Source organism: Megalobrama amblycephala, linkage group LG16, assembly GCF_018812025.1.
Source record: "Megalobrama amblycephala isolate DHTTF-2021 linkage group LG16, ASM1881202v1, whole genome shotgun sequence".
Classification (NCBI taxonomy): domain Eukaryota; kingdom Metazoa; phylum Chordata; class Actinopteri; order Cypriniformes; family Xenocyprididae; genus Megalobrama; species Megalobrama amblycephala.
The window spans coordinates 25,905,274-25,930,152 of NC_063059.1; the positions used below are offsets into that span (position 1 = coordinate 25,905,274).

The 24,879-nt window shown below is 38.0% G+C and overlaps 1 protein-coding gene across 4 annotated transcripts in view; it reads left to right on the top strand.

Annotated features, from left to right (window-relative positions):
- The window catches only part of bcas3 (BCAS3 microtubule associated cell migration factor), a 272,896-nt gene that overhangs the window by 88,488 nt on the left and 159,529 nt on the right, over positions 1 to 24,879 (top strand). For all 4 annotated transcript variants that reach the window (XM_048162169.1, XM_048162167.1, XM_048162170.1 and 1 more), the window contains exons 17-22: positions 4,438 to 4,562; positions 4,904 to 5,069; positions 5,529 to 5,629; positions 13,033 to 13,133; positions 14,724 to 14,920; positions 16,913 to 17,010. In XM_048162169.1, coding sequence (XP_048018126.1) covers positions 4,438 to 4,562; positions 4,904 to 5,069; positions 5,529 to 5,629; positions 13,033 to 13,133; positions 14,724 to 14,920; positions 16,913 to 17,010 — 788 coding nt within the window. The remainder of the gene's footprint in view (positions 1 to 4,437; positions 4,563 to 4,903; positions 5,070 to 5,528; positions 5,630 to 13,032; positions 13,134 to 14,723; positions 14,921 to 16,912; positions 17,011 to 24,879) is intronic.

Consider the following 24,879-nt stretch of genomic DNA (forward strand, 5'->3'; position numbering starts at 1 on the left):
CTTTTGCTTTGTCTTGCTAAAAAACGTGCAAATTAAAAACTTTCAAGACGCTACATTTAGATCTTGCATGTCGATTCTCTTTACGTGGCATGTGTAAAAACCGCTCTCTTTCTCTTACAGTGAGTGTGCATGTGGAGAAGGCGACAGAGGGTGCTCTCAGTCAAGCGACGGTGCATAAATCTCAACAGGCAATGAAATTATATCTTCGCTAAACGTACTTTTTGTCTTTAACTCAATCACAGGTGACTGAAATCGTACAATTTACTAGCCATTGGCCAATTAAAGATAATTTGTAGTTGCCTTGCGTGAAATTTTGTCGCGTATGTGAGTGATTTACTCTCATTATAGAGTGTTGAAAATAATGCTATAGAGTGCATCCGTGACTGTCCACTTTTTCAGCTATCTTGGTTCTGGAGCTATTTTTCATTTTCATTCTTCTACGTTCTCAAAAACTCCTCATAGAAATAGAATCGGCAACATTTAAAAAGAAAAAGAAAGGTTTTGATTGATGTAGATTATGGAAACTTTAACATGTTTTTTTTTTTCTGCTTTATTTTTGAAACTCACAGAAGTGTCCTGTACACCATAGAACCAGGAACGAAGTACAACCATCCCAAATCTCAAAACCTGGCAGCTTGTAAATACCATAGACAGCTGCACTCACACCTGGGGAACTCATATTTTCCAGCATCTCTCTAAGGAAAACGGAAATCATGCCGAATCAGGCACCTTCCTCAATGATATCCCAATGAGCTGGAACGTTGGAAATGGAGGGGAAAAATTTCTGTTTCTCTTTTAGCGTTTGATGCCGGCCTCCCAAATGGCTGCCTTGGTGTGTGTGGACCGTGGCTGTGTGCCTGAGCCATGTCCGAGGAAAAGCTGCTGTGAGATAATAAATGTGATGTTGAGAGATATGTCTGCATTCTGCACTATCCTTTCATGAGTGTTGTAACACAGACTCCGCTGCCTGACGTACACCGACCATATGGTCAGCTTGTCACGGCAAGTCCCTGCATACGTTAAAATGAGGTCCGTGCGCCTTCTTGCCGTTTAAAGCGCGCCGTCGCATTTGTTTGAAAACAAATGGGGGCCGCCTTCCCCCTGATGGCGCCTCGTCTGTGGCCGAGACTGTAATGTGGCCGGGCTTTGATGGTGGACATCACAGATTGAATTATGCCCTTGAGGAAAAGCTATTAGCTCACGTCAAGAGTCCTCATATGTTAAATTAAAAGTGGAAATGACATGCAAGGAGTCTTTTCAGTGAATTAGTTAGAGAGAGAGAGAGAGAGAGGGGAAAAAACACTCTAGAAGCAGCAGGGGAAATGCCAATAGGGGGAAGACGAAATTGGCTTCTGTTTAGTAACGTCTGTCTTCCCTTCTCCTCCATCTCACTAAATATGTTTAAGTTTCATAATTTATTGATTTTCAGATACATTTTTGTGTAAGCCGCTCCCCATGCCAATATTTATTTAGAATAATCCGTTCGCTCAAATGGCCCACTGAATCACTGCAGCTTGAGTCATACTAGCCACTTTAAGTGAGACCCAAAGGAAAAAAAAGTGATTTCATATACAGACAAACCAACTCCAGCGGTCGTTTCAAGGAAATTCAGATGCAATGCAAGTGTGAAGTGCGCCCAAATAAGAACATGTTGACCAAATCATCTTCTGACCAAAGCCTCTTCAAAGAGCTCTTACCATAGTTGGCCAGCTTTAGTGCACCGCTAGCAGATGAGCGCTCAAAGTTGTGCCCGGCTTTTAGCTCAGACTGGTTCTTTGCAGTGTTTTTGGTCTCATCATCCTTACTGGCATGACATTATATACCTTTTAAAGAATATTTCCAGATTTATTATGCAAAACACACAGAAAAGGATACAGTTTCCTCTCAGATTTGTGGTGGACGGCATCAGCCTGTGATCTCAGAGGAATAAATGTTTAGTCACACCGAAGTCGTTTTGGTTTTGTTATTAAAAACATCTGTGCACCCATCCTTTACAGTTTTCCTTTCAAGAAACTGCATCAGCTCCCCCATACCTGGAAAAAGCCAGCTTTTCACCTGCATCCGAGACTGGAAAACTGCTAAGCTCATTCGCTTTCCTCACTGCCTTGAACTCAGCGGCGGGGCAGGAAGGAGTCTTTGCGCTACACTCAATGTTTTTCTCTACGGTCAGTGCAAAGGAAGTGGCGTTTCTGAAGATTTTAGGTTATCAAAATGTCTGCTGTCTTCTCTCCTCTTTATCCCTCTTGGGATTCCTGGTTTTATTAGAGGGGAAAAAAAAATGGAAACGTGCACTTCACTGTACTCCGCTCTTCAAATCCTGTGGTGGCTGAGCGTGTTTGTTTAGTGCTGTGTCCCCTGTTCTACACTGACGGATAGCAAGACGCTCACGCCTGCATCGCCAAAGGAGATATACTAACAAACCTCTTGTATCTCCTCATCAGCAGCACGCACCGCTCAGCTATTTAGCTATTCGGTTCACCTCCGTCCAACACCAATAAACATGTGCCAATATCTCTCCCTGCTTTTCTTTACTTTGTCTTTTTTGTCTTTAGTCCTTCCCGAGCAGCAATCCTCGCCTGGTGTCGGCTAAACAAAGATGTCAACATCACTCCTCGTCCTGAGAGTAATTTACGACTTGATGACAGTTTTAAGGGAAGTGACAGAGTGAGAGTGCAGCTCAGCAACAGGTCACTCAACACCTATTAGTGTAATGCAAGGCTGGAAGAGTCCCGGTTCAAACACTGGACAATTCATCCACATTAACTCCCAGTCCAGACTCCACGGTCTACAACAATTTCATTACAATCGGCAGTTTTGTTTTGCAGTTATCTGATCTTTTAGTGCATAATGACTAGGGCTGTCATTTGATTACAGATTGGAATTGAATTAATTACATAATATGCTGATGCATTAATCACATATATCAAGGGTTTTCAAACTGATAGGTTGTGTCTGGGGCCTGCAAATTAACTTTAAATAGCATTATACAAACAAATTCGAAATGTTTCTCTTCTGGTTTATACGTCTGACATTTTAGATAATGTTTTCCAAATGATATTTTAATTATTTGATTTGGCTTTAGTGCAATAGAAATATAAAAAATATACATTTGCATTTGGGGTCGGTTTAAATGTTTTTGGAAAAGTTTCTTATGCTCACCTAGGCTGCATTCATTTGTGTTTGTATTTAAGAGTCCTTGCCATCAAAAAAATGTAAGAGAATAGAGAAGTCCCCAAGTTAAGATAATTTAAACATTGTAACATTCTGGCAGAAGAAAAATATTGAATAGATGTTACAAAGGTTTGCTGTAGAAACCAATATGATGTATTATTTTCTCGCTGTTTTGCGTATTGAGTAATGCGTTTTTGGAATGCGGAGTCAGTTACTCAATCCAATCACAATTTAATGCATTAAATTGTTAACCCTAATATTTTATTTTGCTGGCTCCCATTCCCATCCATTTTTTTGTGTATTTTAGTGTGTATGTGTGTATGGCTGATGGTATCTGGAGTGTGGTTCTGTGTGAAACCGCCAGTAGTCAGTGTTTTTGGAGTCTATTGTATGTATGAGATACAGAGGGCAGGTTTTACAGTGCGGGTTAGTGCAGGAGTCAGACAATGATACCACATGGCTACCGTTCTAGGATGAATTCCATATGCGAGCCCTTATCTCTCAGCTCATGACCCTTTTTTCTCCTTGGCTTCTTCAAAATCTTACTGACGTAAAGAATAATTCAATAGGCCCTAATAATTTTTCTCAAATGCCAAGACTGGAATGAGGCCTTCCAAAGCAACTTAAAAGACTCCATTTGAAGCAGCTTTATAAGAAAATGACTGCCATTATGTGGTATCTGTACCGACTAGACTCCTGGAGTGTGTATGTGTGTGTTGAGCTTTAACAACATCATTATACACACAAAACAGAAATATAAAACAATCTCAGATTGCAGTTTAGTGAGGCCATGTTTTTCTGGTTTTGACAACTGTGGTGAAATTGTATTTGCTCATTAAAACTTAAAAGTGGATATTTCTCCCAATACAAATGAAGTGAAATTACAGTCCTGTAAAAAATATTTAAAATTTATTTTATTAACTTTTTATTTATAAAATTTATTTTACTGTAAACTGTGTCTTTGGATTGTGACTTTTTTTTTTTTTTTTTTTACTTGCATGAAGTATGAATGTGTATTATGTTGTTGGTTACAAGCCTAGTATTTTATTTGTGGATGTGCAATTTTCATTCAAAACTTTTGAGTGATATCATTCATATGCAGGAAAACTTGTCTTGATTCAGTACATCTCAACTGTCTCTCTATTCTCGTCAGTGACATGGCTTTATTTTTTTTTCCTCTTTTACTCTGGATTTCATTCCCCAAATGCAGACTTTCACTCTCTATGTTCTTATTGTCACTTGTGTCTCTCTTTTTTTTTTTTGTAGCAAAGCCAAGCCGCCTCCCCAAATCTCACCCAGTAAGTCCAGTGGTGGGGAGTTCTGCGTGGCTGCAGTCTTCGCCTCCTCCCGCTCTTGGTTCATCACCAACCCTAACATGAAGAGAGAGAAAGGTTTGACATGGCTTACAACCTTTAATGCAAGATATTTTGGGCTTTATTTAGACATAATTTTTAAACTTAATTAAGTGGTGTGATTTTTGGTGTTTTTTTTTTGTTTTTTTTTAAATTAAACTTATTATATTATTTTTTATTATTGTATTTTAGTTCATATATTTTTATATTTTATTCATTTATTATTTATTATAAGCTCTGGAATCCTCTTTTTGTTTATTCCTTTGATTCTTTAAATGGTATCAGATGGAGCATCAAAATCTGTTCCCAAAAATCCACAAAAACCACTTAAAAAAATCTTAATCTGCAAAAACTTGAATTTGACTTTTCTTCCCTGTTAGATCAGTCTCGCCAGGCTGTTGTTGAATCGCTGTACATCCTGAGCTGCTACGGAAACCTGGTGGAGCATGTGCTGGAGCCTCGACCAATCAGCACGGCGCAAAAGATAGGCGACGACACGCCTTTGGAGCTGAACACCTGTCCGAGAGCCTGTTGGAATCTAGCCAGGTCTTGCCTCGAGGCTCTCAAAACCACACCTATTTACCTGCTTTTACACTTCACCTTCAGTCCAACAGAAGCACCTGACATGACCCACTGCAGTCATATCATTTACATAAAACAGCTTATGTGGTGCCTTAATGAGGGCAAGCAAATGATTAACGTCACGGCTTGTCACCGACCCAGACGCTGAGCTCAGTTGTAATGCAATAATGCTTGTGACCGAGCGAAGAAAATGGAAACAGGCAGGGGTAGCTCTTAGAATGGCTTTCTGATCTGATTGTACATGTTCAATGATTATATGTACTGAGCTGTATAGCCTGTGCGGCCCACACGAGATTTGAGAAATGGAAGTTTCTGCTGGGCTGCTGGAGTTTGAGTCCATTATAGCTCAGCTGGAGACTGTTATATACATCTGGCCCTTTGATATGCGCTTCCTAAATTGATTTCTGTGTTTGTTTTGAGTAGGACACCGCAGTGGAATGAGCTACAACCACCTTTCAACAGCAACCACCCCTTGGTGCTGGCCTCAGACTTTGTGCAGTACTATCAATACCTCCTGGCTGGATGTAAGTGTATATGTGTGTGCGTCTGTCTCACTGGAAACAATTGTTTTTAGCCCTTATTGGTGCACCACAACACAAGAAACATGCACGGTAAACTCAGTCTCTTCTGTCTGCCCGTTTTTACAAGGTTGCAGAAGATAAGCCCGTTCCATTTGACGTAGCAGATGGTAAAGCGCTTTTCTGTCTCCGGTGGTGTCGTGAATCAGGCCTTTGTCACTCGGTAGTACATCCGTGCCCTCAAACTCATCATAGCGCCAAATTAACCCGAAGTTCAGATTAAACCAATTAGTGTGGTTTTAAACCCATGTAATTTAATAACAAGTGCATGGAGAGCGCAAGCACTTTGGGTTGACATATGAAAGGCAAGAGAACGCAACTCGAGGGCAGAAGGCTCACGGATGACCACACATCTAATATATCTTGAATAAGTGAGCATTGTTGCGTTAGCTGGATAATCATAAACATTAATGAGTAATTAGCTGTCTGGGTCCTTCAGGCCAAGCTTCACATTTCTTCTCTGCGACTAAAGCCCAAGTGCTCAAGGCCTAACGGGTAGAATATTTTCTAGAAGTCGGTCTAATCGGGATGCATGTGTCAGAGTGATGAAATAGCCGGGCGTGAGCGGTCGTGGCAGCGGCTCGGTGTGGATGCGGTCCACCAGAGGCAAAGAAAGGCATAATGAGCTTGCTCAGTGCATTAAAGTTAATGTCTAATTAAAATAAGCCAGAGATCTTTGCCCCGTGCACTTCTGTTACAGCTGAACCTCCCCGACCTGATACTCAGGAGAGTATATTATGTGCATATGCATGTGGTCATGTTTACCCATCGCCCCCGGCCCTCAGTATGCTGGGCGGCCCACGATGTGCCACCTTTGATTGCTCGCTGCATTGTGCCGCGTCGCGAGCAGCAACTGCTGATCCGGTGTGGTTTAGGGTTTTCCAGTATTCATTTTTACAGTTTTTTTTTTTTTGTCTTGTAATGAAAATATTAATATATATAATATTAACAAGCTTCAAAATTACAAAATTATCCAGATATTCAAATATTTTATATATTTAAGGTGCTCTATGTAATTTTTTCACTGTACTAAATCACAAAAATACCATAATATGTTTGCAGAGATTTAGGAAACATGCTAAGTTCACTTACTTGTTTCTCTGAAAAACAATCCTACACCCAGTTATTCTACTTTAAAATGTGCGTTCCGTGTTGGAATGTCTGTTTTTGTTTTGGTCCGTGTGATCCCGACCACTGCCATTTACCCAATTAGTAATCGGACACTCGGGTTGCTATTTGGCGGAAGACACAGCGTATTGTAGCCACGGACGCAGCAAATAAACTAGGTCAGAGACCCCACCTAAAAAGCCTCAGCATCCATCTGAATAGCTCTGGCCAGAGGCATTTTAAAATGCGGATAAATCAACTCATCAACTTACACTGTAAGACTCGTCTCCTTCCATTGTCCATTGCACTCATTCCTGTTGCGTGTCCTCGAACTGGCAACCCGTGTGAGTGTAGAGTCTGAGGAGGAGGGGGTGGAAGAAACAACCCTCTCCAATATTTTTTAATTTGGACTGCAGTACCCCTTTAAACCACTAGCTGTCAATATTACATACAGTGTGTAAATTTTAGCGCCATCTAGTGGTGAGTCAATAGTGCATTTCTTTCAATAGATCCTTCTAAAGTTTACACATTGCATCTTTAAGACATATATCAACATGGCATCATTAACTATGATTGGGTTCTTTGAAACACTTTTTTAGATTGTTAATATAGGTTAATATCCTGCAATGTTATTTTTTCCTATTTTTTTATATTGTCACAGCGTGCCACCTTTGGCCATAAATGGCAATTACTGACAAATTTTCCAGTGTTAATTTTTGCACAGATTTTTATTTTATTCACTTTACTTGTGATATAATTTTGTCTTTGTTATGCTGCCTTCACATGCTCTCGGAATTATCGTAAATAATAGTTTCCTAGGTAAAAATTGCACATGAATGCAATCCCATTTCGAAACTTGAATGCGATGAGCTCGTAATCACGACGTGAATTATCAGTTAAGTGGGAATTATCAAATTTCCAATAGCACGTGAAGGCAGCATTAACGTTGACTAAAAAAAAAAAAAATTTAACAAACATTTCCATTAATAATTTCGTTGACAAGATTGTCACTGGGGTCTTCTCAGTTTTACACAGGAAGTGATGCGCCTCCTTTAGGGATCAAGCACAAAGAAGCCTTAGCTGGCCATTAATGTTATCAGCCTGTTGTTTTCTTTGTAATTACTCTGTAAAAGGCTACTCTAAAGAGGAGAGAATACAAAGAAAGATGGCGGAAGAGAGCTGGAGATAGCAGAGGGGCATTGGTAGTGGACAGTTCCCAGGCTCAGTCATCTGAGAAATGGGCGGGGTGCGTTCCTTTACCCTCAAACTGTGAGGACTCGCAGCGAGCAGGGCTTTGTGATTGACAGCTCTGGTCTTGCTTCTAGATTGGATGACCTGGCTGATTAAAAATGCAGCATGTGGACGGTAGGGTCAGAGGAGCTGGAGCCTGCACGACTGGTGATAAAAGCAACCGTGGCGCCACTTCTTGGTCACTATCTCCACCTGTCCATCTGCCCAGCCTTTGGCAGCTCTCGGGAAGGGGAGCATTACCCAGCCACTGCTGATGATACCCAGATGATGGGTAGATAACAAGGACACGCTGGCCCAGCGAAGCTCCTTCAGTCCAACTTACAGCGCTCAGGGAATCCTCAGCTTGCGACATTAGCTGTCGTTGAGCAGAGAGAGTGGCGGCTGTGTGTCTGAGAGCTCTCTAATGAATGAGTCCTGATTTCTTAAGGAAAGGTGTGAGGGTTTTGTTCAGAGCTGCAGGAAAGTGCAGCACATGACCTTTACAACTTTTAGCAGATTTATTTAGCATAATCTTTCATAGTATTTTTGGAACGCAGCAAGCAAAATATACCCAAACATTCGTCATAATTTGTATATCTGTGTTCAGAGTGTACTAAATAATTCAGTAAATCAAATTTTTGAAGTGACAGAGTGGAAAAATAACTACAGAAATTGCATAAACATTTAATGCAAGACAACCCCCCCCGGAGACAGACCGCATGTTGTAAGACAAACCTGGAGATGACTTGCATTTCCATTTTTTTTTTTTTGGGTGGGGGCATTTTTGCCTTTATTATGACAGGACGATAAGTTGACGAGAAGCAAAGTTGAAGAAAGAGAGGGGGACGGGATCGGTAAAGGTCCTCAGGACTCGAACTCGGGACACCCGAACCGCAACTGCCCTATATGTCGCTATATGCTGCCCACGAGGCTATTGGCGCCGACAATTGCACCCTTTTTGATTTTTAACTTTTTTTATGTACATATAAGTGGCTATATTTAGAATTCATTTTTTACTATGGATCAAACAATAAATCATGCATTAAAACAAATTATAATGCAATAAATGAATGAATAACATAAATAATAAAGAATTTAGTATATGTAAATATTTAGATGTTAACATTTTTTTAATTCATATATTGATTAATTTATATAAAAATGGAAATAAATATAATAAATATAGTCTTAAATATACAGATTTGTTTTTGGAAAAAATAATTACAAACATGGATTGACTCTTTAATTAATGGGCTTAAATTGATTGATTTAAAAAAAAAATGTTATGCAAGTGGAGGTCATAAGTGGAGACCACACACTTATGAATAAATTCATAAAAAATGAATACACATAAATATCTAAATAAAATATGTTCACATATATTCTTATTCACATACTGACTTCTTTATATAAATAAGGAAATATATAAAGTAGTTTTTAATATATTTAATATATTGATTAAAATAGTTTTAAATATATTGATTTATTTGTTTTAGTTAAAAATGTCAAATTAAGAATGAATTTATTAAAAGGTTTAAAAATATGAGTATTTATTTTATTACTGTAGTTATTTTCTAGTGTGGAGAAAATAACTACAGCAATGGCAACAACATTAACAAAACCTGGTCTGGCTTATGTTTCCAGGTGTCAGTGCATACACCGTTATGCACCTGAACAAACATTATTTAACTGAAAGGTCATTTGTACATGGTTTGTGTGTTGGTGGCCAAAGCAAATTTGTAACCAGGCTGTGATTGTGATACTGCAGGTTTATGCGGTCAGGGCCTGTTTCCTGTCCTTATTCTGTTGCTCACACTCTAACTCACAACAGATAAACTGCTCTTAACAGTCCAGGATCCCTCGACCTCTTAAGCTCGGCCCATTACGAACCCACTGTAACCTGATCTACAGAGCCAGCTACTGTTCTTACGCTTCAATTATTTATTAGTCAACACTTATTGTCCCCCTGGGCTTTGGGAGGGGGGAAAGAGGAAGGCCAGAGCTTGATTGTGTTTAAGAGGTAACATGGTCTGGCTCTGTTCTGACCCATCAGAGGTCGGTAAGTCACTCTGCGATTTATGTCCGCATAATGCAGCGTGCTGGGATAACGGAGGCCGCGCTCTGGCAGAGGCTAGTGTTACTGTGATTGAGTGGGGCCGATAGCGAGCAGATTTCCCCTTCGAGTGGAGGTGTCAGTGTATCTGTTACTCACACAGTAGTGACTGCGCCATGAACCTGGCAGGAACACCTCATCAAGTGTGTCTGAACACCTGGTGTGTGAGCACTCATGTCTGCGAGACAGATAGAGAGAAGAAGAGGGAACAAGAGCAACAGGCTCCTTGTGTCCTCCAGATGAGGGCTTGACATCTTTATTATTCACTGCTGTATTATGTACTTTGGTAACAAAGGCATGTGTTTGCCTGGAGGTGGGAAGGGAAACCACTGATTGTGCACATTAGTCTGAATACTTGGCGCCTGCTTAGCGAAGCCTCCAAGTGCTCCATCTGTCTCTGCCCGTGCTGTCTTTGCTGCTGACAGCTCCGCTCTCTTTTATCTGTCCCACTCTCTCTCACATACCAAAACACACTGTGAACATTTTTACTGGCTTTCCACAGCATAGAAATGTAAATGCTAATTAGCTGTTTTATTGGAGCTTTTATGCAAAGTAATTTACTGTGCACTTCGTACAAAAACTGTTATCACGGAACAACCTGAAGATATATAATATAATATAATATAATATAATATAATATAATATAATATAATATAATATAATATAATATAATATTGACACTTTTATGCAAGTACTTTGCAATTCATTTCTTACATTTCTCAAAATCGAACGACATTAAGATTTTATTTATTTTTTGGCTAGGTGATCTCAATACAGGGAGTGCAGAATTATTAGGCAAGTTGATTTTCTGATCATATTTTTTTTCCAAGCACGTTTTACCAATTCCAATCCACATCAATCTTAATATCTAATATTAATATTGTTTTTAATCATTTATAAGTGATATATAATTGTTCATGAAGGCTGGAAATGAAAAATGCCTTATATTCAGGTGTGCAGAATTATTAGGCAGGTTTTCTTTTACAGGCAAAATGAGCCAAAAAAGAGATTTAACTCAGACTGAAAAGTCAGAAATTATTAAATACTCATGAGAAGGACGCAATACTAATTCAATACTAGAAATTGCAAAGTTAAAGCATGACTAATGGACAGAAAAATGCTCATTGGGTCAGCGGGGTCAAACAAAAACAGGTGAAAAAGAAAAGACACATGTTAACTGCAAAATAATTCAGAATTAAGGTGAAGAATAAAGTGTGAAACAATCAGGAACCCTTTAGTCTCCAGCAACACCATTTTCCAGAACTGCAACCTACCTGGAGTCTCCAGAAGTGCAAGGTGTCAGGATCTCAGAGACTTACGTTAGCTAAAGAATCCTAAAAAATAACCCACTCTTAATAAGAATCACAAGCTGAAGTGTTATAAAATACATGAAGACTGGGTTTTTATAGGCCTTATAGACAGACAGCTTGAGAGTGACTCTTGAAGGACCAGCACCACATCCTCTTGTACCACTGTTTGAAGAATTTATCTTCCAGAATCTGGCAGTAAGGTGTGGGAGTTCACTTTTAGTCCATCTCTTATCCTGAAATGTCCGTCTTGCAGAGATGGACTAAAACTGATCTTCCAAAACTTACTGCCAGATTCTGGAAGATGAATTCTTCAAACAGTGGTACAAGAGATTGTGGTGCTGGTCCTTCAGGAGTCACTCTCAAGCTGTCTGTCTATAAGGCCTATAAAAACCCAGTTTTCATGTATTTTATAACACTTCAGCTTGAGATTCTTATTAAGAGTGGATCATTTTTTAGGATTCTTTACCTTCGTAAAGTCTCTGAGATCCTGACACCTTGCACTTCTGGAGACTCCAGGTAGATTACAGTTCTGGAAAATGGTGGCGCTGGAGACTAAAGGGTTCCTGATTGTTTCACACTTAATTCTTCACCTTAATTCTTAATTATTTTGCAGTTAACATGTGTCTTTTCTTTTCCACCTGTTTTTGTTTGACCCCGCTGACCCAATGAGCATTTTGCTGTCCCTTGGTCATGCTTTAACTTTGCAATTTCTAGTATTGCATTAGTATTGCGTCCTTCTCATAAGTATTTAATAACTTTTGACTTTTCAGTCTGAGTTAAATCTCTTTTTTTGGCTCATTTTGCCTGTAAAAGAAAACCTGCCTAATAATTCTGCACACCTGAATATAAGGCATTTTTCATTTCCAGCCTTCATGAACAATTATATATCACTTATAAATGATTAAAAACAATATTAATAGTAGTTATTAAGATTGATGTGGATTGGAATTGGTAAAATGTGCTTGGAAAAAAAATATGATCAGAAAATCAACTTGCCTAATAATTCTGCACTCCCTGTATAATATAATATAATATAATATAATATAATATAATATAATATAATATAATATAATATAATATAATATAATATAATGACACTTTTATGCAAGTAACTTGCAATGCATTTCTTACATTTCTCAAAATCGAACGGCATGAAGGTTTTATTTATTTTTTGGCTAGGTGATCATAATATAATATAATATAATATAATATAATATAATATAATATAATATAATATAATATAATATAATATAATATAATAATGGTTGTTTTTTTGCAAGTGACTTACAGTACACTTCTTACAGAACAGTCACCATGGAACAACATGAAAATTTTATTATTTATTTTTTAATTATGCAACTCATATAATGTAATATAATATAACAATATAATTATATGTCATGTAATATAATATATTGGCACTTTTATGCAAGTGACTTGCAGTGCACTTCTTACAGAAACAGTCATAATCGAACGGCATGAAGATTTCATTTTTTAATTTTTGGCAAGGTGATCTAAATAATATAATATAAAATAATATAATATAATCAGTGCATAGCTAATCTTCTCTCTTTTCTCTCTCTGTGCAGTGGTACCTCCTGGCAGCCCTGGCCCCATCACCCGGCATGAGTCTTATGACAGCCTGGCCTCCGATCACAGTGGCCAGGAGGATGAAGAATGGCTCTCGCAGGTCAGTCAGAACCCCCGGCCTCCTCCCATGGCCTTCATCTCCGCATTAGCTTAACTTTAACCGTAATAAACAGCACTTAAGCTACACACATCATACATTTCAGTGAAACACTTACAGTGATAATGCATCACTGAGTTGCTGCCAGTATAAGTCATAAATAATTTCTTGCCCCATTACCAGGTATATACACCTAACATGGATCTAGTCAAATCTTTATCCTTTATTTCCACCTTATGTCGTCCAGACTAAAGCATAGCACTGTTGTGCATGATTGCCTGATTTATTAGACAAGAAAACATACTTATTTAATTATTTGTTTGTTTGTTTGTTTGTTTTAGAAATATATAGTATTGTTGTGTATATTAGCTTTAAATTTTATATTTTTAGTTTTCATTTTAGTTTGTTAATTTTGGAATGTGATGTCATTTTTATTAGTTTTTTGTTTTTTAAATTTCAATTTTGATTTAATTTATTTTTAATTCAGTTTGATTGATTTGAGTACTTCAATTTATTTTATTTCACTTAGTTGCCAAGGCAATATTTCTAATATTATTTTTCTAATAAGTTTTAAGTTTTTCACCTATACTTCACCTAATATTTTAGTTTGTTTCATTTTTATTTCAACAAATGAGCATTTTTAAAATAGTTTAACAATAACAGCAGTTTATTTATTTGTTTATATGACATGTACAGTGAGTCAGACAAATTTACAATGTGGTCTCAGACATTTTATGATCTAATAGTCTTGATTACACAGATGCAACATGTCCAGCATGTGTGTGGCAGTTTTTGTGTGGCCTGGACGGCACCAACCAAAGCTCTTAAACCTTAAGGTTGTTAATGTACCAACATTAGCGACAGCATACATCCCCCATCACATCCCGCCTGCCTAATGACACCATTAACACGTGCAGCGACAGCTATTGGCTAAACACAGTCTAAACCCTGTTGATGGCTCTATTTATCTGCTTTATATGTGATAGCAATTAGTATGCTTGTCTGTTATGTGTTATGGCAACATAGCATAAAAAGCACAGTCCTCTGTGAGCGCTATGGCAGCGGGCTGTGTGTAATAAGTGCTGTCAGTGTGAGCCGGCTGCAATATGGCGGGCTCAAGGCAAAGTGCGGAGGGGGGCAACATCTGGCCATAGCCTCCATGAAAGCAGAAAAAAGTCAACGCCGCATCTGTTTCTCTCAGGGCTGCGCAACACTGTTGGTGTTAACTACAGAGAAAAAAACACACATACTGCTGGCCTCATTTACACAGATGTGACAGGAAGGGGACGGAAGAGTTGACCCCACGCCATGCTCTTCCAGAAAAGATGGAGAAATGAAGTGGAGAGAGGGATGTTGGCCGGATGGACGCTCTTCTCCTCCGCTCTTCCCTCTCTCGCTTCATGATGTTAGTGTCATGCCATGTTAATGCAGTCCACTGGGGAGGAAGAGTGGCGTCTGTCTAACACACATGTAACCCCTCCCTTCCCCAGATTTGTCACTGCTGGTCGAAAACAGACACTTACCCAGACAGTACTTTGTGTGTTTGTTTGTGTATATGTTTAAGTGCTCTTCTCTATGTGTTATACTTTACAGGTGGAGATTGTTACCCACACTGGCCCTCACCGAAGACTCTGGATGGGCCCTCAGTTTCAGTTCAAGACCATTCATCCATCAGGTCAGACCACCGTCATCTCCTCCAGCTCCTCTGTACTTCAGTCACAGGGGCCCAGCGACACCCAGCAGCCTCTTCTTGATTTCGACACAGACGACCTGGACCTGCACAGCCTCAGGTGCTGATGCTTAAACACACATTCACACACAACGCTGCTCACATTACCAGCTGCCATCATCAACACCAAATTCACAGTGTGACAGCATAGACTCATGTTACTAACCACAGAGATTCACTAAATACACATTTTAACCAACTCTAGTCCAGCACTTGCACAATACAATCACTCTACCAGAGCATCTGTGTGTCTGTCTGTGCGTCTATCTATCTATCTATCTATCTATCTATCTATCTATCTATCTATCTATCTATCTATCTATCTATCTGTCTGTCTGTTTTATCTAAAACAGATACTGTCCGTTTATCCATCTTTCTGTCTTTCATTCTGTTTTTTCTATCTGTCTATTACTCAGTCATAACTTGGGGGCTTTTCTCAGCAAATACTACAATATGTTAAAAAATGTTATTGATTTTTTTTTTTTTAATTAATCAGCATACCATATCATTAAAGAGTTAATTCACCCAAAAATGAAATGTCATTAATTACTCACCCTTATGTCGTTCCACACCCGTAAGACCTTCGTTCATCTATGGAACACAAATTAAAGGGATAGTTCACCCAAAAATGAAAATTTGATGTTTATCTGCTTACCCCCAGTGCATCCAAGATGTAGGTGACTTTGTTTCTTCAGTAGAACACAAATGATGATTTTTTTAACTCCAACCATTGCCGTCTGTCAGTCAAATAATGCTAGTGGATGGGAACTTCTACTATAATCGTAAATAAAACTTGCATAGACAAGTCCAAATTAAACCCTGTGGATCGTGACGACACATTGATGTCCTAAGACACAAAACGATTGGTTTGTGCGATAAACCGAACAGTATTTATATCATTTTTTAACTCTAATACACCACTATGTCCAACCGCGTTCAGCACTCGCTTAGTGAGGTCTGATCGCCCTCTGACAACAGCAGTGATGTCTCGCGCATATACTTCAATGAGTGCTAGACATCACTGCCGTTGTCAGAGCGCGATCAGACCTTACTAACGAGTGCTTAACGCGGTTGGACATAATGGTGTATTAGAGTTAAAAAATGATATAAATACTGTTCGGTATAAATGATATAAATACTGTTACTCTTATAGTAGAAGTTCCCATCCACTCACATTATTTGACTGACAGACAGCAACGGTTGGAGTTAAAAATCATCATTTGTGTTCTACTGAAGAAACAAAGTCACCTACATCTTACATGCGCTGGGGGTAAGCAGATAAACATCAAATTTTCATTTTTGGGTGAACTATCCCTTTAAGATATTTTGATGAAATCTGTGAGGTTTTTTTATCCTCCGTTGAATGCAATGAAATTACTACCTTCAAGGTCCAGAAAAGTAGTAAAAATAAAATAAAATAGTCAACGTGACTACAGTGGTTCAACCTTAATATCGTGAAGCGACAAAAATACTTTTTGTGCGTAAAAACGAAACAAAAATAACAACTTTATTCAACAAATCTCTCTCTCCTCTGTCATTATGCTATTTACGTTGCGGCGCTTCCAGGTCCTGCATCAGCACTACACGCATGTGCTGCTCACATGACCAGAGCCAGCCAATACTGAACCGGCGTTCTGATGTAGAACCTGAAAGCATTGCAACAGAAATAGCATAACAGAATGACAGGGGAGAGGCGAATATGTTGAATAAAGTCGTTATTTTTGTCAACAAAAAGTATTCTCGCCACTTCATAATATTAAGGTTGAACCACTGCAGTCACATTGACTATTTTAATGATGTTTTTACTATTTTTCTGGACCTTCAATATGGTCATTTCATTGCTTTCAATGGAGCAAAAAAAAAATCTCGGATTTCATCAAAACTATCTTAATTTGTGTTCCGAAGATGAACAAAGGTCTTACGGGTGTGGAATGACATGAGGGTGAGTAATTAATGACAGAAATTTCATTTTTGGGTGAACTAACCCTTTAATTTAAATAAAGTTAAACACAAATAAAGTCTAATTCACAATTTTTGTATATCTTTGTTGCAGGATTCAGCCGGTGCGTTCAGAGCCTGTTAGCATGCCTGGCTCTTCTCGTCTGGTGGCCGATCGTAGAGGCCAGTCCACGGTCATAGATACCGGCTCAGGTAAGACCTGCTGCTCTTATGTTTTTTCCTCAGCTTCTGAAGCTCTTGGATTACAAACAACAGTTCCCAGTGTGATGAGTCCTCAAGAATAGTCTCTTACTTGAGTCTTTCTTTAAAGTCTGCTGAGCATTATATGATTCTACGTAGTTTATATGTCATGGTATGTTACACGGAAACAGTCGCAACCTGCCTGAAAAGCTATCAGCAGTCTACATTTGGTAAATATGCTTATTGTGAGCTTTGAGTTAGATTAAATGGATGTTGTTTAAAGGGATTTTGATTTCCCTTTTTTTCATTCCTCCAGTTGTCATGTCAAGATAATCCAATCAACAGAGATCTAGACAGGCTTGTACTTTTAAAAGATTTCTTTCCATTTTGAGCTTCTATATATGTAGAACTACAGTCTAAACAAAACAAGAGAGAAAATCAATTTCAGAAAATCAAAGTACAATGCACTGTTTGCTCTTTTTCAGTCGCAGAGTGATATTTTGCTGTGTATGCTCACACGTATATATGTGCACGGCACAGTCTTTCATGTTTCATTGAAATCAAAGCAAAGCTCCAAAATGTGGTTTGTCAGTAGAAGGTAGGCCGTGTTGACTGTTGTGATGTTAGTGCTTGGCCTGTAGACACACATTAGCTGCATTGCACTGTCAGGAGGTCTCATCTTTAAGATTGCACTGACTCTCTGCGGTGTTTTCAAACGTACCTGCTGTTCCTTTGCATCAAGTGACTTCCTGTCAAGAAAACTGTCTCGTCATCATCTCACGTCACCCCTCCTCTAAACCCTCACCTCCAAAAGAAAGAAAGTAACCATCTTTATCACACAGCTCTCCTCCTTCTCATTCTCTTCTCCGGCCCGTCTGGAGGAGAGCTGCCGGAGTCTTCTTTATGGGCTGATGCTTATCAGTCTGTGTGTGATTGCTCAGCTCTCAGGGCTTCAAGCAGTGTGGCGCCTGCTCTTATCAGCGCTCATCGCTTTGTCTTTGTGCCTTCAAAAGACAGCGCAGCCCTGTTTGTCCCGCGGAGTGCAGACACACCTCCTCTGCTGTGATGTCTCTCTCTAGTCCAGGCTGTCCTGGAGGATCTAATGCTGTCCTGGAGGACAGTGTCTCTATCTTGTTTACTGTTTAGGCCCAGTTTACACGGCCTCAGTCATTTGCCCAGTTTCATGTCTGCTCAGAAGGACATGTGCACTCTGTTGATGCAACTTAATTAACCAAGAGTCAGTGTAAAATTTAGCATTTATGTATATGTTTATGGATATTTTTTTTTTCTTTAGAATGTTTTGTGTTGACAAATGTAAAATAAAATATTTCATACATTACATTATAAATAAATGTTTAAAATAAATAATAAAAAATAGTATTTTTTTATAGAACATCATGTTGACATATGTAGAATAGAATAAAATGCATTAATTAAAATATGTTTCATTTTTTATTTTACAAGAAAAGTGTATATTTTAGCAATTTTATTTTAAAATAAATTATATAAATAAAATAATGAATAAACAAGTCAACTTAATTATAAACAAAGTATAATTAAGTTGACTTGTTTTTAATTATTGTAAAATAAAAAAATAAAATATATTTTAATGAATACATTTTATTCTATTTTACAAATGTCAACACATGATGTTAAATTTTTATTATTAAAAAAGTGTTATTACTATTATATTTTTTATTTATTTTGAATATCTTATTTATAATAAAATGTAAATTTATTATAAATACAAATAAAATAAATATAAGGCAGTAAGTGTACTATAAAATATATTTATGAATATAAAATATATATTTTAAAAAACAATAATTAAATGATTTTGTTTAATTGATGTATTTTTGTGTATGCTTTAAAGCATTACATGACCGTATGTAGGCAGCACACAAACCTCTGGTCTTTACATTGTAAAGTAAGTCTTTCAGAAAGATCACATGATATATCATAGCTTCCCTGGCTGCTATATATTAATGCTGCTGCGCTGGATGTTTATGTGGTGTCCTTTGTGTTATATATCACCCCTAAGGGAGCCGGCTCCATGTGGCCATTTCTGCCGGATGTGTGTGCCGACACTAAACCTATCATAAGCAGCGCCCGTCTGCTTGACACAGTGTATCAGGAGAAAGAAAGAATCACACAGCCACTGTCTCAGCTTCCCAAAATCAATCGGACATGCAGCCAGCATTATCGATACTCCTATCTGGTCCCAGGAGCGTCACTCCGGCCCTGCTAGACTACACAGCGCTTTGTGCAAGGGAAGACAGGAGGCGTTTTATCTATTTGAACCATAAAGCGAGCAGGAACACAAATCTCTTTTGATTGTATTTTGTTATGACTCAGTAGCAGAAACACCCCATCATTTGTTCGGCTAGAGCACTATTCCTTCCTGGCCCAGTTGTTATGTGTGTGGCGTGGCGGGTGGCAGGGGCCTGTCGGAGATCGGGAGATGAGCGGGCGACAGTGCACGAAAGATGCTGGTGTGTTGTGAGTTTGCTATCACGTCCTGGAAGAAGCCTGACTGATATCTGCAAGTGTGTCTTGCTTTGTGTTCGGGGGCGATGACGCGTGTTTTTGTTTAGATTCATCTGTTTGAGTGTATATTGTTTTTATGTTGTGGTATGGATTTAAAGTGCCAAATGTGAATACAAATTACTGAGTTACTCACTAGTTGGTCATTTAACTTTATTAGCAGCTGTAATGTTACTACATGGTTTTTAGGGCTGGGACAATACATAGAATCTCGATTCGCGATACGAAGAATCTGGAGCGATTCTGATATTTTCCAATGTATCGCGATTCTCTCTCGAATCGATTCTGAGCTTAGTTTTTAAACGGCAGATGTCACTACTATACATGCTTTAGAAACACTTGTACGCTGCCTGGTTCCAGTTTCTTTACACACACCACTTAAACCTAAAATAATCATTCATAAAGTTCGAAAAGGTTGAAGCGAATTACAAATCATAAAAGCATTCTGAGCCGAGCTGCAAGTATATTTAACCACTTACATGAATCAGCCAAATGCACGAGCACTGTCCAGCAGTCTTCTTCGTGAGCGTTTGAGAGTGTGCGGTTAAAAACTAGCCTAGAGAACAACTAGCCTTGAAAACAAGTCATACTAAACGTCTACTAATGAAAACGAGAGTTGAACATTATGCAGGATTTCAGATGCCTAAAAAGTAGGGCTGCACGATATATTGATATTGCGATATTGCAATGTGCACATCCGCGATAGTCACATCACAGGATGTACGATGTCTGCATCCACGCATTCGATCGTAAAGGGATAGGGCTGTACACAAAGGAAGATATTTTGAAGAATGTTTGTAACCAAGTAGATCTTGCCCCCCATTGACTACCATAGTATTTATCCCCTACTATGGTAATCTGCTTGGTTACAAACATTCTTCAGAATATCTTCCTTTGTGTACAGCAGAACAAAGAAATTTATACAGGTTTGGAACAACTTGAAGTAAATGATGACAGAATTTTCATTTTTTGGGTGAACTATCCCATTAAAGTGACAACAGCCTAATATTCCTGCTGCTTTCTGTGTCATGAATGTTAATCAAACAACAAAACACAAAGAGAAAAATCACTTTTGTAGCTTTAACACCGATTAATTATATATATATATATATATATATATATATATATATATATATATATATATATATATATATTTCCAGTATCGTGCAGCCCTACTAAAAAGGTCCTTATTTTGTCCAGAACACACATAAAAAATAAAACAAAATCAAAAATAATTGAAATCAAACCAATTTAAATTAATAATACAAAACATATGATAAATTTGACACTCAGATGCCTAAAGAGTCACTTTTCTCCAGAACACAAAATAGAATAGAAAATTCAATAAAATAAGTTTATTAAAATTAAATAATTAAAAAAAGTAAAAAAAAAAAAAAAAATATATATATATATATATATATATATATGGTAAATTTGATTAGATTTTATTTTTCTCAGATGCGGAAAAGGTTTTATTTACTCCACAACTCCATGTGGCGACAAATAAGTAAAATATTTCTCACATGATGCATGATCTAAACAAATGTAGCAGTACAGTAACCAAATACATTTTTGTGCTGTTTAGTCATGATTGACACAATGGCCTGTAGTTTTAGCCACAGATATGGAGGGGGCAGGCTTTTTTTTTTTTTTTTTTTTTTTTTAACCAAATGTTTACTTTTCTAAATAATAAATGTACTTTTCTAATCTACATTTGTTGCCTACATTAGTGCAGTCATGGCAGTGGTCAGTGTTGCCGGCCGTTATCATATTGTGACTGTAAAACTGCTCTCACTGATACTTATCATCATCATCATCATCAGAGTGTGTGCCCTGTGTTTTATCTACCGCCCTTACACAGCCCTCTACTCAGGTGCAGGGTGTGTGTGTGTGTGTGTGTGGCAAGACAAAGCCATCTCTGTGTTTTAGTGTAGTATAGTATGCTCCTCTGTGCTGGTCATGCCTTTAGGCCAGTGGGACAGGCCTGATCGCTCCCCTGGTTTCCTCTCCCAGCATGGCTGAGCGCTCAGAGACTGGGCACCTGGACTCTGCCTGCGTCCAGCAGTAATGGATCCTCACCCATGGTCTGTAATTACCTGGATGGGCATAAAGGTGGCTTGTTGTCGGAGATACTGCTCACATTCAAGCCAGAAGGATCCTGACGCGGCTCAAGGAGGAGCTCGTGCCACATGATCTCCCCGAACAATGAGAGGTGTTTTTGAGCCGCCTATAGATTGGGGAGCCATTCCCGTGACCCAGCGCTCTCCCTGCCGCCCTAGCCTGTCTCTTTCAATAGCGACTCGCCACCTGCCCCAGGCCCCCTCTCCGCCACACTCACTGACTCCATTCTTCTGCCCCTGACCTGGAAGTCCCCGCCACAATACAGAAGCTGCCACGGACGCCTGGCCAGATTGGCTGATCTGACTGTGAAAGATGCCATTCTTATCATCAACCTACTGTCTGAGAATCAGAGGCCCAACGGCCTTAATCTCACACTGCCATCTCTTCCCTTCCTATTTTTCTCCTTCTTTCCCCTTCTGTTTTTTTTTCTTTGTAAATTTATTTATTTATTTATTTTTTTCAATTACATTATTGGCTTGACTGTATTATATATGATATTGCCACAACAATAGTGCAAACCAACAGAAAAACTGTTGACCGAAAAAGAAAGGTGCCAGTATAAAATATTTTTATCTTATTTTATTTTATATAAATTTCATATAAATTTGCTAAAATAAAATACTAATATTTTATTTATATATTATTACTATTTGTAATAGTATTATATGTGTATAAATAAAAAATTTTTTTTTTTATAATTTTATAATAAGATTATTTACAATTTGTCTTTATTATTCAAATAAAATAAAATGTGTTTTTATAAAATACAATTATATAATATATTTTTATTTATATTTATTTATTAATTATAAATATGATAAATTATAATAAAAAATAAAATATATTAAAATAAAATGGCATTTAATGTAAAATAGCATTCGGATACCACAGAAAATATTAGTAATATGATCTAATATACTCTTGGCCTTCTTTCTTGAATAAATAATATGAAATTACATAAAATAATACAAATACAAATAATGACAGAAATAATAAATAATAACAAAAATGTAAAAATTCTGTGGTATATTATAACATTTTCAGTTTATTATTGGAAATGTGTGTTGTATTATTTATTAAAAATATATGACATTATATCTAGTTACTAAAATGGCCATCTACTTGACTTTCTTACTAACCATTCAGCTTTACATGGCATATTTTTACTCTTTATATTGAGCCAAGAAGGAAGCATAAAGTCTCTATCTTTCTTTCTTTCTTTAACTCTTTTTCCTTGAGTTGAAGGTAAATCATTCAGCACTTTTGGTGTCTGTGCAGCATTCTTGTCTTGCTGAAGTCCTTTTTTGGCTGTGAGGAGAGAACAGAATGATTTGAGCACATGGTGGATTATTTTAGTGGACAGTAAAATAAAACCGGTGAAGAGGACAGTCTGAAAATACACTCAGAAAATACACATTTTTTATGCTTTTTTTCATATTCATATATTTTCATATACGTTTTCATATATTTCGTTTTTATGTGTATAATAGAGTTGATGGGCTCTTTAACTTAACCAAGTTAGAACATCCTAGCAACCACATAGCAACATGATGAAGAACTCTCAGAACACCTCTATATGTGTGAACTGAGGGTGGGTGTGTGTGTGTGTGTGTGTGTTTGTGTGTGTGTGAGAGAGAGAGAGAGAGAGAGAGAGAGAGAGAGAGAGAGAGAGAGTGTGTGAGTGAGAGAGAAAGAGTTTGTCTGTAGTGCCAGGGGCGGGAGCAGCTGCTCTTTAAAGCGACTGAATGGACAGCAATGTGTCAAGCATCTGCTGTGTACTCGCTCAAAGCATTTACCTCCACAGTGCTGCAAGCCACTCCAATACACAACCACTCGTACTGTCAACATATGAACCCCTCCTCATCATCTATACAATGATAAACAATTGAGTTGCTAAGTTGTGATTTAGGATCAGTTTTTTGGATGCTTTCCAGCCACTTTGCATTTGCTTGAACACTCCGTCCGTGGCCATTGGAGGAGTTGTGTTGTCGTATGTGGACTTGTGTGAGTGTTTTAGGGCATAATCAAACACATCTGGTCGAGTGGGGTTAGATGTTGGAGTGCGATGAGGTGACAGGAAGGACATGTGCAGACGTTGGCACTCCATGTGCCATTAAGATCCTTGCAGCCATGATGGCAAACAGCAGTGGGCGAGTTGTAGACGCTTCTCACCTTGACCTCAGTATCTCAGTCTTTACAGTATTTGACTGCCTGTTCTCAGCAGGATGTTAGGATTGGTCATAATGATTTATTTAATTATTTATTAATTTATTTGGTAAAACTTTACAATAAGGTTCATTAGTTAACATTAGTTAACTACATTAGTTAAAGGTGCCCTAGAATCTAAAATTGAATTTACCTTGGCATAATTGAATAACAAGAGTTCAGTACATGGAAAAGACATACATTAAGTTTCAAACTCCATTGCTTCCTCCTTCTTATGTAAATCTCATTTGTTTAAAAGGCCTCCGGAAAACAGGCGAATCTCAACATAACACCAACTGTTACGTACCAGTCGGGATCATTAATATGTATGACCCCAATATTTGCATATGCCAGCCCATGTTCAAGGCATTACACAAGGGCAGAACGTCTGGATCTGTGCACAGCTGAATCATCAGACTAGGTAAGCAAGCCAGAACAATAGCGAGAGCGCGAGCAATTAAAGGGGCCGCAGCCTGAATCGGCGCATTTCTAATTATGCCCCAAAATAGGCAGTTAAAAAAATGAATTAAAAAAAATCTATGGGGTATTTTGAGCTGAAATTTCACAGACACATTCAGGGGACACCTTAGACTTATATTACATCTTGTAAAAAAACGTTCGATGGCACCTTTAACATTAGTTAATGCACTGTGAAGTAACATGAACAAACAATGAACACCCACCTGGATTTTTATAAGCTAATGTTAACAAAGATTAACAAATACAGTAACAAATGTATTTCTCATGGTTAATTCATGTTAGTTAATACATTAACTAATGTTAACTAATGAACCTTATTGTAAAGTGTTACCATTTATTTTTAGTATAGGTTATTATTCTGTTATTGGTATCCCCTAGAATTTTTACTTTTTTTTTTTTTTTTTCTCTCAAGAACATCGGTCCTGGAGAGCTTCAGTCTTGCAGAGTTTAGCTCCAACCCTGATAAAACTCACCTTCCTGTAGTTTTCTAGCAACCCTTCAGCCCTTGATTAGCTTGTTTATGGTGTGTTT